The 18,402-nt window shown below is 39.7% G+C and overlaps 1 protein-coding gene across 11 annotated transcripts in view; it reads left to right on the forward strand.

The window, feature by feature from the left end:
* The window catches only part of LOC125454627 (reticulon-4-like), a 91,075-nt gene extending 76,900 nt beyond the window's left edge, over nt 1-14,175 (forward strand). For all 11 annotated transcript variants that reach the window (XM_048535590.2, XM_048535591.2, XM_048535592.2 and 8 more), the window contains 4 exons: nt 1,315-1,384; nt 4,291-4,337; nt 10,970-11,028; nt 13,200-14,175. In XM_048535590.2, coding sequence (XP_048391547.1) covers nt 1,315-1,384; nt 4,291-4,337; nt 10,970-11,028; nt 13,200-13,242 — 219 coding nt within the window. In that variant the 3' untranslated portion in view covers nt 13,243-14,175. The remainder of the gene's footprint in view (nt 1-1,314; nt 1,385-4,290; nt 4,338-10,969; nt 11,029-13,199) is intronic.
* The last annotated feature ends 4,227 nt before the right edge of the window (nt 14,176-18,402 follow it).

Below are 18,402 nucleotides of genomic sequence, written 5' to 3' on the forward strand. Positions count from 1 at the left end.
CCTTTTTGTGTGGTTAATCTTTCTCCCTGTCTAACTCTTAATTTTCCTCTGGGCTCCCTTTCCACCTATCTATTCCCTCATCCCAATCCCAACCCCACTCCATCAGCATAAATAATACTACTTCCTAGCTGCTTCTGTCAGTTATGAAGTCACCGGGCTTGAAGTGTTCAGTCTGCTTTCTCTGTACAAGTGTTGCTAGAGTTTCTCCAGCAATTTCTGTTTTTGTGTGTTTTGAATCTTCAGCACCAAAAGTTCTTTGTTTTATTTTAGGTGTTAGTATATGTGTTATTTCTGTGGCCCCTTTTAGAGATAACCTGTACATTCCAGCTGCAGTTTGAGTTGTTCATGATTAATGATGAATCTGCATGTATCTTTTAATTATAAATGTTTTTAATGTCTATGTGCATTGTACAAACTTATTTCTCATTCGAGCTTTATTTCCAACCCGATACCTTACAATTCCGGGGGTTGTATAAATAAATTGCCAAAGAGTAAACACCATTTGGGGCGGCACAGTGGCCCAGGGACCCGGGTTCGATTCCAGCCTTGGGCAACCGTGCGGAGTTTGCACGTTCTCCATGTCTGCGTGGGTTTTCTCCACGCACTCCGGTTTCCTCCCATAGTCCAAAGATGTGCAGGCTGGGTGGATCGGCCATGCTAAATTACCTGTAGTGTTCCGGGGTGTGTGGGTTGTAGGGGGATGGGTCTGGGTGGGATGCTGCAAGGGGCGGTGTGGACTTGTTAGGCCCTTCAGCCCAACGTTTCCACACTGTAGGGAATCTAAACTAATCTAATCTAAAAGATGCTGCTTGGCCTGCTGTGTTCATCCAGCCCCACACTTTGTTATCTTGGATTCTCCAGCATCTGCAGTTCCCATTATCTCTAAAGTACTGTAGTTACTATGTTTAATCTTAAAGATTGCCCCACTATGCTATATACAGGGTAAATCATTATTCCTGCTGAAGCATGTAGGCCTTTTACTTAGATCAGATTGGCATGTGGAATATAATTTTTTGCCCAGTTTACAGTTGGCACTCATTTACCCTTTTGATCTTAATTTATCATTGTCTTGGTAAACAAAAGAACAGAATGATTATAATTTTGAATTCTTTCCCTCTATTGTTAGGAATCATTTGAGGACTTGCCTGAAATAGTTTCCTTTACTTGGTTTTACTTTTATGGATTAGGCAATTAATTTGCCATTTTTGGGGACTTAATGATTTATAAAAGACTCATGGGGGGGAGAAAAGGTTGCTCAGTGTAATTCAAAACGTGAGCTTTGAGTTGTATTTCAATTCATGTTCCTTTTACTAGTTTTCAGTGCTGATGTGGCTGCTCACTTACGTTGGTGCCTTGTTTAACGGACTGTCCCTGCTGATAATAGGTAAGTGTAAAAAAGACTCTGGTTTGTATTCCTGTTCCATTCACGATTTGCACTAACTTGTAACTTGCATTTTTAAAAAATCTTACATTGATGAATATATGCATGTTAAAATTCTTGGCTGGCACGTTGACTTCAGTTCTGTTCCACTTTTACTGGACCTGTCTACTGACCTGTAGATCTGGGTTACATCTACTTGAGACGTATGTCGAAGTATTTTATTTAGTTAGCCATATGTTCCTCCTTTCAAAGATGCATTCTCAAAATTTTGCAGAAACCTCAAGATATGGTTATTTGGATATTGCAACGCCATTTTAAGAATGGTCCCAGAATGAAAGCTGAAATAGTTTTAAAAAATGCAATATTTTGACACCTGCCTGTCAAATTTATAGAAGTGATACACCCATAGAGAGCAATTAACTTTTGAAAATACATTTGAATGCTAAATGATGGGATTGCATGACAGCGTTTCAAGTTTGTCTTGTACTGTACCATGCCAAATTTAATATTGACTAAGCTCAATGTACAACTAACATTGCAACTGCAGTCTTCTCTCTGCACCAGCTGCAGCCTTTGCCACTGTGTAGTCTCTCCTTAACAAAAAGGTGACAGTCCAGCCCAGTTGCTCCTTCCTTTGTCTTCAGTGCGAGAACATTTTGCAACTTGCTGTTCAGTAGGTTTCAGTCCGGGCCCCTAGTCTCCATAGTAACCAAGCTCTGCAAGTTAGTTGCCTAACAGAGCTCATAGGAGATCAAACTCTTTGTTCTTCAGTTATATGTTGAATTAGAGATCATCAAAACTGTAATTTTCTCTAAAAAATACTTTCTAATCAACCTGTTCAGAGGTGTTATTTACGTACCTCTGAGCAGATGGGACTTGAAACTAGGTGTCCTAAAAAGTCAGTAAAACAAGGATTGAGACTAACTCCCCTTGACATTATGGCTGCATTTGAGTGAATATGGCATGAGACAATAAGACATAGGAGTGGAAGTAAGGCCATTCGGCCCATCGAGTCCACTTCGCCATTTAATCATCTAAGATCCTTAATTAATTTGAAGATAATCGGATTCAAAGTATAACTTTTCGGTGGCTGCAGTCTGTGGCTGAACAAGTTTAAATATAGCATGAAAGAAAAGCATATAATTGTTGATCGGAAGATGTAGGAGCACCATTCAGGGAGATCATGGCTGATCCACAACTTTCCTATTCTTAATGCTAGGTTCCCTTTCTGATTATCACCTCTGTGATGATTCCACAGATTCCTCGTCATCACTGTCCTAACTGGCTGGCTGACTGACTTAGTCTAAGACTATATGTTGTCGTGTCCTAAACTCTCCCATAAAGCAAAACAACTTCTCAGCATCAACCTTGTCAAGGCCCTTAAAAATCTTTAAAAGCAAAACACTGTAGATGCTGCTGATCTTAAATAAAAACAGTGCAGGAGAAACTCTGGCAGTATGTTGTCTTATGTTTCAATATAACCACCTCTCATTCTTCTGATCTGACAGCATACGCACAACCTATACAATCTTGCCTTGTAACAAAGTTCTTTAATGCCTGGGATCAACTCGTGAACCTTCTGAACCTTCTGACCTTCCTCCAATGCCAGTATCTTCCCTTGAGTAAAAGACTGAAACTGTTTACAGTATTCTAGATGTGGTCCAACTGGTACCTTGTATGGTCTTGGCACAACTTTTCAATTATTATATTCCATTCGCCTTGAAATAAAGGCCAACATTACATTTTTCTGTTGTTTGTTGAACTTGTATGCTAGCAGCTTATACGTAAGGACCCTCAAATACTCCTACAGGCTTCTGCAGACTTCATCTGTTCAAACAATATTCAGCTCCTCTATTCTTCCTACCAAAGTGCTTAACTTCACATTTTCCATACCATATTTTACCTTGTCAAGTTTTTGCCTACTCTCTTAACCTGTCTATATCTTCTGCAGATTATCACTCTCATCAATTACCTCCATCTATTTTTGTCATCTGCAAACTTGGTGATAATATATTTACTTTCCTCATTCAAGTCATTATTATCTATATTCTAAATGATTGTGGCCCTAGCACTGATCCTGCTGGTTACAGGTCGTCATCCTGAAAATGGCCTCTTTATTTTACCTCTGTCTTTGACTGTTGCCCAATTCTATCAGTGTTAACATACTGCCCCCAACACCATTGGCCCTTATCTTAAGTAATCTTATGTCCAGTTCCTTACTGAATGAATGCTTTCGACATCTAGATTTTACGTCCGCTGGAGGTTCTTTGTATTGCTTGTTATCTCTGCAAAGAGTTAAAATAAATTTTGAGGCATGATTGCCCCTTCATGAAGCCATGCTGAGTCTGATTATATTAGGATTTTAGCCCCAAGGACAGATGTTAATCAAACCGACCTACAGTTGCTTGTTTCTTGCTGGTTTTCCTTTTGAATAAAGCTGTACTAATGGCAGTGTTCCAGTCTGCCAGGACGTTTCCAGAATCTGAAGATTCTTGGAATCGTGTTGTCGATACATCCGTAGTCTTCGTAGCTGCTTCCTTTAATATCCTGAGATGCAGCCCATCAAGTCCCAGGGCCTGTTGTGATACTTTGAATTGGCGACAGTTTAAGACCACTCAATATGTCTTGGGTTGAAGCTCATGTTCCCACTTCCTTGGCCAATGCTCCACTCTTCTTCTGGAGAGACTAAACTGAACAAGGGAATCCTCTCCAAATTATTACTCCAGCATGTCTTTTCAAGGAGCTGTTTGTATAATTTGTGCATCTAAATTACACTACACTTTTTTTAATATAAAAATCTCAGGTGAGGGCAGGAATTACTGTGGATCAGAAAGAGTTGATTATTTTGTCATAAGAAATGTTTTCTGAATCATTTTGACTTTAACTTTTAATATGTTTACGTTTTGTAGCTCTGGTAGCAGTTTTCAGCATCCCTGTGGTTTATGAAAGACACCAGGTAAGTGCTAATCCTGGGCTGTACTTTGTGCCCCTCCCTTGCTCTCTCTCATGCTGTTTCTCTGCCCCCCCCCCCCCCACACCAACCCCAAACACCCACCATTCCACACAAGAAGAATGAATCAGCAATTTGAATTTGTAAGTTTGCCATATTGATGTCCTAACACTGGGTGGGAAAGTAATATTTTTAAAAATTCTTCACAATTGGGAATGTGGCGATTGCTGGCTGGGCCTGCATTTATTGCCCTTCCCCAGTTGCCCTCAAAGGTGACGGTGAGCTGTCTACTTGAACCTGCGGGACAAATGCAGAAACATTTCTTCACTTGAGTGGCCAACCTATGGAATTCACTACTACAAAAGGCTATGGAGGCAGTGATACAGAGTATATTCAAGAAACATTATAATAGTCAAGAAATTAACTTGTATCCTGGGGTCTGGAAAGAATGCAGGAGCAGAGTTGAGATGGAGGATCAACAACAATCTTATTGAATGGCAGAACAAGCTCAAGGGCCAAAAGGCATGGTCTTGCTCCTAATTTCTATAGATGTCTTTGATTTATCAATTAAAAGTCACATTCAGCTAGTTATTTAGATACAATGCAAATCATCATCGTTAGCTGTTCCTTGGTTCAAAGATTACATATGCTCAGTGTTCATGTTTCTGACATGGATCTTCATGTAACTGAGCAGGCAGTCTTGGCTCATTGAGCAAATGGGGCAAGGCATTCCATGAGTGAAGGTATCTGGAATGGCAAGATTCACTTTTTTTTGTCACCACTGTGCTTCATCATTAAAATATTCTTATTTAATGTAATCCAACTTGATGGACAAGTTGTTACCATTCTGAACACTTTTCAAACTCCTCCCAGTCTTTAATAACCAAAGAAACAAAGAAACCTACAGCACAGGAACAGGCCCTTCGGCCCTCCAAGCCTGTGCCGATCAAGATCCTCTGTCTAACCTGTCATCTGTTTTCTAATGGTCTGTGTCCATTTGCTCCCTGCCCATCCATGTACCTGTCCAAATATATCTTAAAAGATGCTAACGTGTCTGCGTCTACCACCTCTGCTGGCAACACGTTCCAGGCACCCACCACCCTCTGTGTAAAGAACTTTCCACGCATATGTCCCTTAAACTTTCCTCCTCTCTCTTTGAACTCATGACCCCGAGTAATTGAGTCCCCCACTCTGGGAAAAAGCTTTTTGCTATCCACCCTGTCTATACCCCTCATGATTTTGTAGACCTCAATCAGGTCCCCCCTCAATCTCTGTCTTTCTAATGAAAATAAACCTAATCTATTCAACCTCTCTTCATAGCCAGCACCCTCCATACCAGGCAACGTCCTGGTGAACCTCCTCTGCGCCCTCTCCAAAGCATCTACATCCTTTTGGTAATGTGGCGACCAGAGCTGCACATAGTACTCAAAATGTGGCCGAACCAAAATTCTACACAACTGCAACATGAACTGCCAACTCTTGTACTCAATACCCCGCCCAATGAAGGAAAGCATGCCATATACCTTCTTGACCACCCTATTGACCTGCGTTGTCACCTGGGTGTTCAGGTCCATTGTTCCCTGAAGATCTCTGTTCATCAATTTTCCCTAGGACTTTTCCATTTACTGCATAGTTTGCCCTTGAATTTGATCGTCCAAAATGCATCACCTTGCATTTGCCCGGATTGAACTCCATCTGCCATTTGTCTGCCCAACTCTCCAGTCTATCTATATTCTGCTGTAATTTCTGACAGTCCCCTTCACTATCAGCTACTCCACCAATCTTAGTGTCATCAGCAAGCTTGCTGATCAGACCACTTACACCTTCCTCCAGATCATTTACATATATCACAAACAACAGTGGTCCCAGCTCAGATCCCTGTGGAACACCACTGGTCACAGGTCTCCAATTTGAGAAACTCCCTTCTACTACTACCGTCTGTCTCCTGTTGCCCAGCCAGTTTTTTATCCATCTAGCTAGCACACCCTGGACTCCATGTGACTTCACTTTCTCCATTAGCCTGCCATGGGGAACCTTATCAAACACCTTACTGAAGTCCATGTATATGACATCTACAGCCTTTCCCTCATCAATCAACTTTGTCACGTCCTCAAAGAATTCTATTAAGTTGGCAAGACATGACCTTCCCTGTACAAAACCATGTTGCCTATCGCTGATAAGCCCATTTTCTTCCAAATGGGAATAGATCCTATCCCTCAGTATCTTCTCCAGTAGCTTCCCTACCACTGATGTAGGCTCACCGGTCGATAATTACCTGGATTATCCTTGCTGCCTTTTTTAAACAAGGGGACAACATTGGCAAGTCTCCAGTCCTCTGGGACCTCACCCGTGTCTAAGGACGCTGCAGAGATATCTGTTAGGGCCCCGGCTATTTCCTCTCTTGCTTCCCTCAGTAACCTGGGATAGATCCCATACGGACCGGGGGACTTGAGCACCTTTAATGTCTTTTAGGATACCTAACACTTCCTCTTTCCTTATGTCAACTTGACCTAGACTAAGCAAACATCTATCCCTAACCCATCAGTCATGTCCCTCTCCTTGGTGAATACCAATGCAAAATACTGGTTAAGAATGTCACCCATTTTCTCTCACTCAGCGCATAACTTTCTTTCTTTGTCCTTAAGTGGGCCAATCCTTTCTCTAGTTACCCTCTTGCTCTTTATATATGAATAAAAGGCTTTGGGATTTTCCTTAACCATGTTTGCCAGCAATATCTCATGTCCTCTCTTAGCCCTCTTAATCCCTCGTTTCAGATTCGCTCTACATTCCCGATATTCTTGCAAAGCTTCGTCTGTCTTCAGTTGCCTAGACCTCATGTATGCTTCCTTTTTTCTCTTGTCTAGTCTCTCAATTTCACCTGTCATCCATGGCTCCCCAATCTTGCCTTTTCTATTCCTCATTTTCACAGGAACATGTCTCTCCTGCACGCTAATCAACCTCTCCTTAAAAGCCTCCCACATATCAAATGTGGATTTACCTTCAAACAGTTTCTCCCAATCTGCGTTCCTCAGATCCTGCCGAATCTTGGTATAGTCAGCCTTCCCCCACTTTAGTACTCTTCCTTTAGGACCACTCCTATCTTTGTCCATGAGTATTGTAAAACTTACGGAATTGTGGTCGCTATTTCCAAAATAGTCCCCTACTGTAATATCAACCACCTGGCTGGGTTCATTCCCCAGCACCAGGTCCAGTATGGCCCTTTCCCGAGTTGGACTACATACATACTGCTCTAGAAATGTCAGTGTGGTCACACTTCAAAGAAAGTTTCAATGTCTTTGTAGCATTTTCTTGTACTATCTTGAACATTGACTGTTTGAGAATTTGGGCAACAGGAGAACTATATTGGGAGACTTTTTATTCAGCCATCTGACGCCACCACATTGGACCCAGTGTAGTTGACTTTTTAAGGACATTTTGCCTGAATGCTTGCAGAACTGACTTACAGTAGGACTCCTGCACTTGTTTGGCCCTCCCACTGAATCTGATTGAGATAGCAGGGCATTGTTAATGGAATTTATCATGTGTTGCTGATGCACAATTCAGATCCCTATTTAGTAAAGGAGTAAAATGACGACTGCTCTGTTTACAAGGGCTTTTATTGACTTGCCAATGCTTTTGTCATCAAACATTCAGCATTGTAGTTTGTAAAAGGCTGAGCTGGCACAGCTAATCATCAGCAGACTGAAATTATGACTTGTTATATAAGGTCTGGGTGGTTAATTGTGTAGGGGTAGAGTCCTGTTATCACCCCTTGGGGAACTTCACTACAGACCAACCTTCAGACTGAAAAACAATCCCTTAATCACTACACTGTTTCCTGCCACTCAGCTAACTTTTATGCATGAGGTTATTGAGCCGTTTTATTCCACAAACTATAGTTTTGTCCACATGTCTTTTTATCAAATACTTCTGGAAGTCTGTGAACACCACATTGCCCTTATTGCCTTCTCAAACCTTCTTTGATACCTCATTGTTCACTTAATTTGCTTGTTTTTCACTGAGTCATTAACAAATCTCTCTGGCTTTTCATAATTAACCTGTAGCTGCCCAAAGACTGCCAATTTTGTCCTGAATTATTGTTTCTAGAAGCTTCCCTACTGCTGAAATTCTACTGATTAGACTGTAGTTACTAGACTTTCATAGAGTCCTAGAGGCCAACAACACAGAAAAAGGCACATTTCATATCCCCTCTGAACCTTCTGCCCCTTAAACCTATGTTCCCTAATCATTGATCCCTTCATTGTGGGGAAAAATCTCTTCCTGTCTACCCTATCTATGCCCCTCATAATTTTACATATCTCAATCATGACCTGTCTTGATCTCCTCTGCTCTTAAGAAAAGCAACCCCAGGCAACATCCTGGTAAATCTCTTCTGTGCCTTCTCCAGAGCTATCTAAGATCTGGATTCCAGAACTACTCAATTCTCTAGCTGTGGCCTAACCGACCTTTTATACGGTTCCAGCATTACCTCCCTGTTCTCAAACACTTTATTCACCTGCCCTCATACCTTTCAAGGGACTGGAGTACACACACACCAAGGTCCTCGGAGCTTCCAAGAGTCGTCCTGTTCACCATGTTATCCCTTGCCTTGTTTATCCTGTCCAGGTCCATCACCTCTCATATTTGTTTGAATTGAATTTTACTTGCCATTGGTCGGCTTACCTGACCAGCCCATCTATAGCCTCCTGTGTTCTAAGGCTGTCCTCCTCACTTGACCGCACCATCACTTTTTGGATCATCTGTGAACTTACTGAACAACTCTCCTACATTCCAGTCTAAATCACTTTATATAAACTGTATCAGCAAGGGTCCCTACACTGACCCCTGTGAGATCCCACTGTATGCAGGCTTTCAGTGGTAGAAACATCCCTGCTGGAAAATTGTCACATGTACCTTTAATTTCCATTTCGTCAATTTTTTTTTGTATCTCACCTGGGTTCTTTATCAGCTTAAATCCATACATCTTATCTGAACCATCCATAATCGATTTTATACTTTTCAAGTACCTGAACTACCTCCTTTTACACTATGACCCAGTGCAGTATCATCATACTTGGTAAAAATGCAAAGTATTAATTTAATATCTTAGCCATGTCTCTTCGTTTCCATGCATAAGCCCCCTTTGATCCTTCAGCCCTAGTACTTTTGCAACCCTTGTATTGGTTATATGCCCAAGGAAGGCTTAGAGTTCCTTCTGTATTAGCAATCCACTTCTCTTCCTGCATTTTTCCTGCATTTTCATTTCCCCTGTGAATGTTTATTTTCACTCTGTTTCTGATGTACTCTTGTACCAACATCTATTATAGTCTCTCGTTTTCTTATTCATCTTGACCTTTCTCTTGTGTCATCCAGGTACCTCTGAATTTGTTTGCAATACTTTTCCACTCCATGGGAGTATACCTTTTTATCTGTGCCCAAAACAGTCTTCTCTGAAGGCAGAATGTCATTCAGATGGTGGTTTGCCTGCCAGCCTTTGATCTGTGCCGTCTGGGCAAGATCCATTCTTAGCCATTAAAATGGACTTCCCCAAAAAGCATTTTTATTCTGGTTTGTTTCCTGTTTTCCATAACTAATGTAAGTTTCCTGATACAATGATTAATGAAGTTTGAGAGGCAGGGGAGTAGAGAGGGCCTTTGTGGTTTTGTGCCATCACCACCAGAGGGGAAGGTTTGAGTAAAGGAGAGCCTGAATAGGCTGTGACTTTTTTCACTGGACTGTAGAAGGTTGAGGGGTGAACTTAAGAGGTTTATGAAGTAATGAGGGGTATAGATAAGGTGAATAGCAAGTGTCTTTCCCTAGAGTGTGGTATTTCAAGACTGGAAGTACATTTTTAAGGTGAGAAGGGAAGGGGTTAAAAAAGACACAAGGGGCAATTCTTTTCTACATTGGTTTGTGTGTGGAATGAACTGGAGGAAGTGATGGTTGCAGGTACAGTTGCAACATTTGAGACACTTGGATGAGTATGTGAATAAGAAATGTTTGGAGGGATAGGGACCAAGTGCAGGCATGTGAGACTAGTTTAGTTTGGGATTATGGTTGACTTTGGACTGAAGGGTCTCTTTCCATACAATGGGACTCCCTTACTCTGTTTTCACATTGTACTGTTTAACACAATTAATTCAGGTAATTTTCTTAAATAAAACCTATTTTGCAACCTAAAAAGCTTGAACGCTTGTGGCACTTTCCCGACATACCCCAAGTTACTATTGTATTGCTGCATGTTTCCATTGATAAATTGCTAAGCTAAGACTTGAGCTGAAATTTTTCCCTGGCTATTTTTGAGGTCTTCCAAATTAACGGTTATGATTCTTGAGTTCTGAGAGAATTGGTTTGCTCCAAGTGCAAGATGCAGTTCTGCAATTCAATTACATCAGGTTGTTGTACTCTCTGCTCTCGTTTATATAGGAGGCAGCTTTTCATGGTTGTTCTTGCACATGAATGATTATTTTTCCCCAGACCTCTAACATTAAAGTGGCCATAACTTTCATCGTTACCATGTATTGCTGGTCATTAGGAAGGCTGGGATGTGTTGGAGCAATTTAATGTGCTGTGAGGCATCGTGTAGAATGATATTAAATTTATGAATGCCCATTTACCTGTTTTTTTTATTTCTTTAGGCTCAAATTGATCATTACATAGGGATAGCAAGTAAGCAGATTAGAGATATCACTGCTAAGTAAGTATCCAAAAAGTTGGGACGTTTGTTAAAAACATGGCAATTATTGCAGTGTAACTTTTTGTTACAAGTTGAAGATTGTGCCTCGATGTATATGTGTGCTGAACTGTTCGGTTTCCTTGGGTTTAGCAGACAATTGTGCCTTTAGAGAAAACACGTTGTAAAGCTTTAATGCTTTCTTGTTCTTGCACACTAGAAAATGCTTCTACAATTTTGCAGTCATCCTTAAAGCTTAGTCATGCTCCCAAGGCAGATTATTAAACATGCCATTCCTCAGATTTTTGTCAGATAAACAAATAAAATTGGCATATTAATAATTCTTTAATTTAGTTGCTCATTGTGTGCACCTTTGCATTGCTCTAAAAGGTGTCTATATTGCAGGAGTTGGAAGTTATTTGAAATGATTTTTGGGAAAAAAATCAATTCCAGTAGCTTATCATTCTGTCTACTGAGATGTTGGACTGTGCAGTTCTTGGGCTTGCAAATTTTAAAATTCATAGTGTGGTTACTGTGCCCTTGCTGTATCCATAACTTTTCCATGCAGTCAACTTCTGGTTAATAACATTCTTCAGTTGTGTACACAGCTTGATTTGGAGTACACCTTGGGTTGGCTACACCATGAAAGAAACCTGCACCTTATTTATTGAAATTCTTGTCTGTTTTGTTGTTTATATTGACTAACTTAGACCAGTTCATGAGCTGTTTAGAGTTCTGCTTGTTTCTTGCGGAGGGTGTTGTTTCTTAAAAAAAAGTTGTTGTTTTAGTTTATTAATTGTCATTTGCTATGTAATGTTTGTTTCATGTTGAATTAATTGCATTGCTCATTGGATGTTTTCGCAAAGTTGTTTGAGTTAATTCGTATAGTTCTTGCAAATTTCTGTAATGTTCTGCTGGTGTCACATTGAAGAATGTCTTTGTCTTTGTCTTTCTGGTCAGTAGCTACAGTGAATTTGGTAAGCTTACTTTGGTGTTGCAAGTAGATAAGAGAGCACATTGGGCCCAGCAAATGCTGAGTGCCAGACCACATGTTAAAGCTTCTGGCAGATTGTGAAATAAATTGTTTCAGTTGCACATACCCCATTATGCTGTTTTCAGTGTTGAACTATCATCGGTTTGAGTTGGGTTTATCGAGTTTATTGCTTGAATATTATTTGTAAATTTTAGCCTAACTAATTAGGATCATTATGGCCCTCTGTCATCCTTGCTCCATGTAGTTTCCTGAACCATCTTTTAAGACTTATTGGTTTGTTTCTAGCCTAGCATGCCAATTATTGATTTAAAATTTATATTTTAATGAGAAGTGTGAAGCCAGGCTGCTTGTGATTTTTTTTTTGAAAGTGTTGATTTCTCTTAGGTGCATGGTTGCTGTGGTAGGCTTTATTTTCTCTAGTTTTGTTTAAGTTGATGTGTTCAGTTTAGTGCTTTTTATGAATTGAGTTATTCCTGTTCATGCCATGAGGGCCCCTTTTGAGGCCAGTATTTATGGCTCATCCATAATTGTCTAGATGGGACAATTAGGAATTGAGCATATTGCTATGAGTCTGGAATTGCATGTAGGCCAAGCTCAGGTAAGGGTGGCTGCTAGCCTTTTGCAAAGGATATTGGTGATTTGTCATTTGTTACAATTGACAGTTGTTAGTATGCTATACATTAGGACAGCGTTTATTGATTTGAAATTATAACATCTGCCGTGGTCGGATTTGAACCCATGTCCCATAATATTAGCTTGGATTTTGGATTACTAGTCCAGTGGCATAACTACTAGCCCTGCTATCTTGTAGAGAGTGCTGATAAAGTTTTTCATTATTTGCATGGAATTCAAAACATTATCTTGATTTATATCCTCCAGGCCTCCCATGATCAGAGTTAACTCCAAAATGCCCACAGCTTCAAACAAGAGGAACTGTATTTTCATTTGTTTTCTATTTATGCATGAGTAAAAACCACTAAAAGCGCATCTGTTGTGTGTAATCTTTGACTAAATATTAAGTTGTTTCCATAAAATGTTACTTCACTGCAGTAGTTTGTAGCCTACTACAGAATGTATATGTCTGTCTTAAAACTTGTGAAACTGGCTAATGAAAAGATATAGGCTAGTAAAACTATATAATTTTTTAAATGTGTAATGACAAATTTGTGAATTGTATATTATTTGCATCTTCTCATTCTAGGATTCAAACGAAAATTCCTGGACTGAAGAAGAAAACTGAGTAACGGAGCTTGTCCTGTGCTTCATGGCATGTTTTCTGCTGGGCTGTCTCTTGGATTATCACAGGGAGAATTGGGAAGAACAAAATAGCCTTGGAACTGCAGTGTAATTTGCAAGTCTTTTCCATTTTGGTAGTAACGAAGTGTTTAAGTGTAGTCTATTTCATAATACATTATATCACATGCTAACATATAGGAAGTTTGAATTCAGTTTATTTATGTCATTTGGTACAGAGAACACTGGTTTATATTAAAGATTTGAGAAACTGTACATTGCACGTGTCACGGTAGCGTCTTACTATGTGAAAACAAATCATGGTGCAGTTGGAGCTTTTGGTATTCCCTGCCCCCTCCCCAGTTTGCACACTGTTTGTAGGATCTATGCTGTGAGGTTGGTGCAAATTTCTAACCCTATGTGATCAAAATATTTACTGTTCCATTGTAGTGAAATTTGACGTCTTGCTTTTCTGACTGAAACCTTTCGCTGTATTAAGATTTTACTGTTTTAACGATTACCTGGTTAGTGTTTCACTAAACTAAGGAGTTGACCTGAGCAGCTCCACAGTGCTTGATATTTCAGAGGTAACTGAATTTTAAATATGGAACCACAGCACTGAACCATGCACTAAGATATCTATGATAGTGATACTGGTAAGATATCTATGCCATAAATTGAAGTCTCAGCATAAGTGTTCAACCATCAGATTTTCATCTGTTTCGCCAGAAATGTATGAGCACATCTATAGCAAAATTTTAACTGTACTTTTGATTATTTGTGGACTGTATCTAATGCTATGAATAAATGTAACCTGGAAATTTCAAGCATTGTTTGATGCACGCATCTGAGAGTGGACATTGCATTGTAAATGAATGGGGCTCAGGCCTTTGGGGAATGCATTGTGAAATAAAAATGAGAATGAATAAAGCTTACAAACAGAATCCATATTTTTTGTGCAAACCATATATTTAGACATGTTTAATATAAAATTATGCATGTGCAAATTTTGTGTACATTCAAATATAGGCTGACCTTGCCAAAGTAATTTGAAATTTGTGTTACTGCCCTGTAGTTTTTTCAAATGCTTATAGAATCATAAATGATTGCAGAAAGAGATTTGTCCAGTCTATGACCACTCTGCAAGAGCAATTTAACTAGGCCTGCATACTGACACTTTCCCTGTAACAGTATAATCTTATTGTAAGGGATTGACTCGCGTAAGGAAGTCTGGCAGTTTGGTGTGAGATCACCTGGAAATATGTCTGAAGATTTGGTTTCCTTTTTAAGAATACCAGAACTAAGCAAGTGTAGTCAACATGGCCTGTTGAATGTGTTCCACCACTCAGTTTGATCATAGCTGATATGTGGCTCCAACTGTACTTTCCTGACTTGTCACATATCCCTTGATTCCTGAGAAACCAAAGAAATGGCCTACACAACAAGCCAAAAAATTCTGAACACTTCAGTGAAGTAATACATAAAGTCCTGGTGGTTTGTTGGTATTTAGTCCCTGGTTTTTCTCTGGTACTTTTCCCCTGGTTGTTAATTGTCCTAATTTCTTTCCTCCTTAACTCCTAAATTACTGCCTCTTTTCTGGAATGCATCATGTCGTCTGCTGTAAAGACAGACACAAAATGCTGAATGCCTCGTTTCCCACTCTTGGGTAACAATCCAGAAATGATTGTTTGGTTTATATTTTACATTTGTAGCCTGAATCCCCTCATTCTTTAGTAGAACTAGGAATGATATTGTAAATGATGTTTGTTTCCACATGGACAACACTTGAATCTTGCCTCTTCGACCCCAGTTCATTTTCAGAGTGAGGAGTTTCTAATTGAGGCTGCATAAAAGAACATGCATTTCCTTGATTACTAATCCCTCTCGTCCTGTTTCCTCTTCTTTCCTTCCATTTGAATGGCATCCCTTATAGTGCCACGTTCAGTCTGCTTATCCTCCTTGCAGTCTTTTGCTTCATTCACACAGGTAACAAGTACATTGAACCTGTTGGATAAGGTCAAGGATGGAGTCTTCTCCATGGTGGTTCCCCGTATCTCTCTAGCAGTCATGGCATCCTTTTATGAACTTTAGGCACAACTTTAACCAAATCTAATCTAAAGGATATGTCTGCCTCCTGGAACCAAGTACTAAGGATACACTCCTCCTCCCTGACACTCCACAATGTTAAGTAAAGTCCAGAACTGCTAGGTCTGTGTCACACTTGTTCTAGAAGTTTGCGAAAGCATCTCTGAAAAGTATCAAAAACAAATTGGCTGGAACTATATGCCAATTCCTACATACTGCAGCCACCACCAGTACTACCATTTATAGAATCATAGTCCTACAGCATGGAAACAGCCTTCAGTCCAACCAGTTCATACTGATCAAATCCCAAACTAAATCAGTCCCACCTGCCTGCTTCTAGCCCATACTCCTCCAAGCCTTTCCTATTCATTTATCCAAATGTCTTTTAAATGTCATAACTGTACCTGCATCCACACTTCCTCAGGAAGTTCATTCCATATGTGAACCACCATCTGTGTTTTAAAAAAAAAATTGCCTCATGTCTTTCTTAAATGTTGCACTTTTTTTAAGAAAATGCCCGAGTCTTTAAATCTCCCATCTTAGGGGGGAAAAAAACTACAAATTACTCTCTCTTTTTATAAACTTCTCCTACATCACCTTTCAACTTCCTATGCTCCAGTGGAGGGTAAAAAAGTCCCAGTCTATCCAGCCTTTTTATAACTTGAACCTTCCATACCCAGCAACATTGTGGTAAATCTCATGTGAAAAATATCTTCTGAAAGCTCTCCAGCTTGAGAGTATCCTTCCTATAACTGGGAGACCAGAACTGGACACAGTATTCCAAAAGAGGCCTTATCAAATGACCTATACAACCTCAACATGACTTCCCAACTCCTATACTCAAAGGACTAAGCAATGAAGGCAAGTGTGTCAAATGCCTTTTTAATCACCCTGTCTATAAGTGACGTAAATGTATTATGAATTATGTATCTGTACCCCTAGGTCCCTCTGTTGTACAACACTACCCAAGGCCCTACCATTAACTGTATAAGCCCTACCCTTGTTTGTTGTAACAATGCGCAAAACCTCGCATTTATCCAGACTGAACTGTGTTTCAGCCGATTGACCCATTTGATCAAGACCCTTCTGTAGTCTTAGAAAACCTTCTTCACTGTCTACTATCCCACCAATGTTAGTGTCACTTGTAAACTTACTAACCATGTCTTCTATATTCTTATCCAAGTCATTTATATAAATGACAAGATGACCCAGAACGAATCCCTGTGGAACACTGTTGGTCACAGGCCTCCAGTTCAAGAAGCAACCCTTTAACGTTACTGTCTCCTGCTGTTAAACCAATTGGCAAGTTCACCCTGAATCCCATGTGATCTAACTTTAGATTTTGGTTAAAGTAGTAAAGGTCACAAAGGAGGCTGAGACTGTAAGAGATACAGGGAACTGACATGGAGAAGAGTCCACCCTTGACCTTATCCAATAGGTAGGATGTACTTGTTTTCATGTAAAGCTTTTGACAAGGTTCTGCTAAAATCCAAATAAACAATGTCTACTGCACTGCCATCATCAAACTTTTTGGTAATTTCCTGAAAAAAAATTCAATCAAGTTTGTGAGATGCAATTTTCTTTACATAAAACCATATTGGGGAAAGTCAATCAAGTGCTACAAATGTCCACAAATCCTATGTTTTATAATCACCTTCATCAAGTTACTCACACCCAAAGTCAGACTCGGGTCAATAGTTTCTCCTTACAACTTCCTTAAACAAAGGTACAACATTAGCTACTCTCCATGGGGCACCTCACCCGAAGCTATAGATAATGCAACTATTTCTGCAAGGGGTCTCTCAATTTCCTCCTTTACTTCCCAGAACATTCTGGGATACATTAGATCAGGTCCTGGAGATTTATCCACCTTTATATTCTTTAAAACCTTCTAATCTTTCTCTTCTGTAATGTGAACTGTTTTTAAAACATCAAAGTTTTTATTTCTCTGCATTCTCTAGACTCCATTTCTTTCTCCACAGTAAACACATGCAAAATATTCATTGAGTATCTCTCCCATCTCCTGGGGTTCAACACACAGACTACCTCCTTGATATTTAAATTACCTTACCCTCTCCCTAGTTACCCACTTGCTCTTAATGTATTTGTAGAGTCTGTAGATTTTTAACTTTACCTGCCAATGCTACCTCAAATCCCCTCTTTGCCTCCCTCATTTCTTTCTTAGGAATGCCTGCACACGCTTTATATTGATTGAGATTCAATTGAACGAAGCTGTCTATTTCTAAAATAAGAAACTCTCACTTAATCCTTGTCTAGAACCTCAATATTTTTATTCATCCTTTGTTCCTTAATCTTACCAGCCTTACCCTTCACTCTAATAGGAACATGAAGCCTCTAAACTCTTGTCATCACAATCTTGAACACCTCCCACTTGTCAGACGTCCTTTTAATTATGAACAGTCAACTTTTGAAAGTTCTAGTCTCCCATTATTAAAATTTGCCTTACTCTAATTAAAAACTTTAACTGTTATGGAAAGCTTATCCTTTTTCCATCACAGTTTTGAAACTAATAGAATTACAATTGCTACGCCCAAAGTGTTCCCCCACTTTTACTTCAGTCATCTGCCCTGCCCTATTTCACGTAAGGAAGTCTAGTTTTGCTCCTTAGTTGACAAATTCCTCACTATCCAAGCCTTTAACACAATGGTAGCACTCGCCAATGTTTGGAAAATTTAAATCCCCCATTACTCCAACCTTATTATGCTTACATATAATCAGAGATTTCCCTATACTTTTTTTTCCTCAATTTCCCTTTTGTACAAGCCCAACAAAGTGCTCTTTGTGTTTAATTCATTAATAGTTTACTCAGTTAAATAAATAAAGTAATATTTTAGAAATTTGCACTTTCCAAGCTTGGAGATGAAGAAAAGTTCATAACTGGATTTTAAAAAGGCAGAAGTTGGAGTACCTCCTCTCCTCCCCCCCTCCCCAAAAAAAAACCAAATTCCCACATGAACCCAATTGGCCGTTCATACAGTCAATGTTTTGTTTGGGTATAATCCTACTATGCACAGCTCACAAATCCAAGAATTTCCCATTTATGATTTTGAAGATGTCACAGAGCA

The sequence above is a fragment of the Stegostoma tigrinum genome, chromosome 9 (assembly GCF_030684315.1).
Source record: "Stegostoma tigrinum isolate sSteTig4 chromosome 9, sSteTig4.hap1, whole genome shotgun sequence".
NCBI lineage: Eukaryota > Metazoa > Chordata > Chondrichthyes > Orectolobiformes > Stegostomatidae > Stegostoma > Stegostoma tigrinum.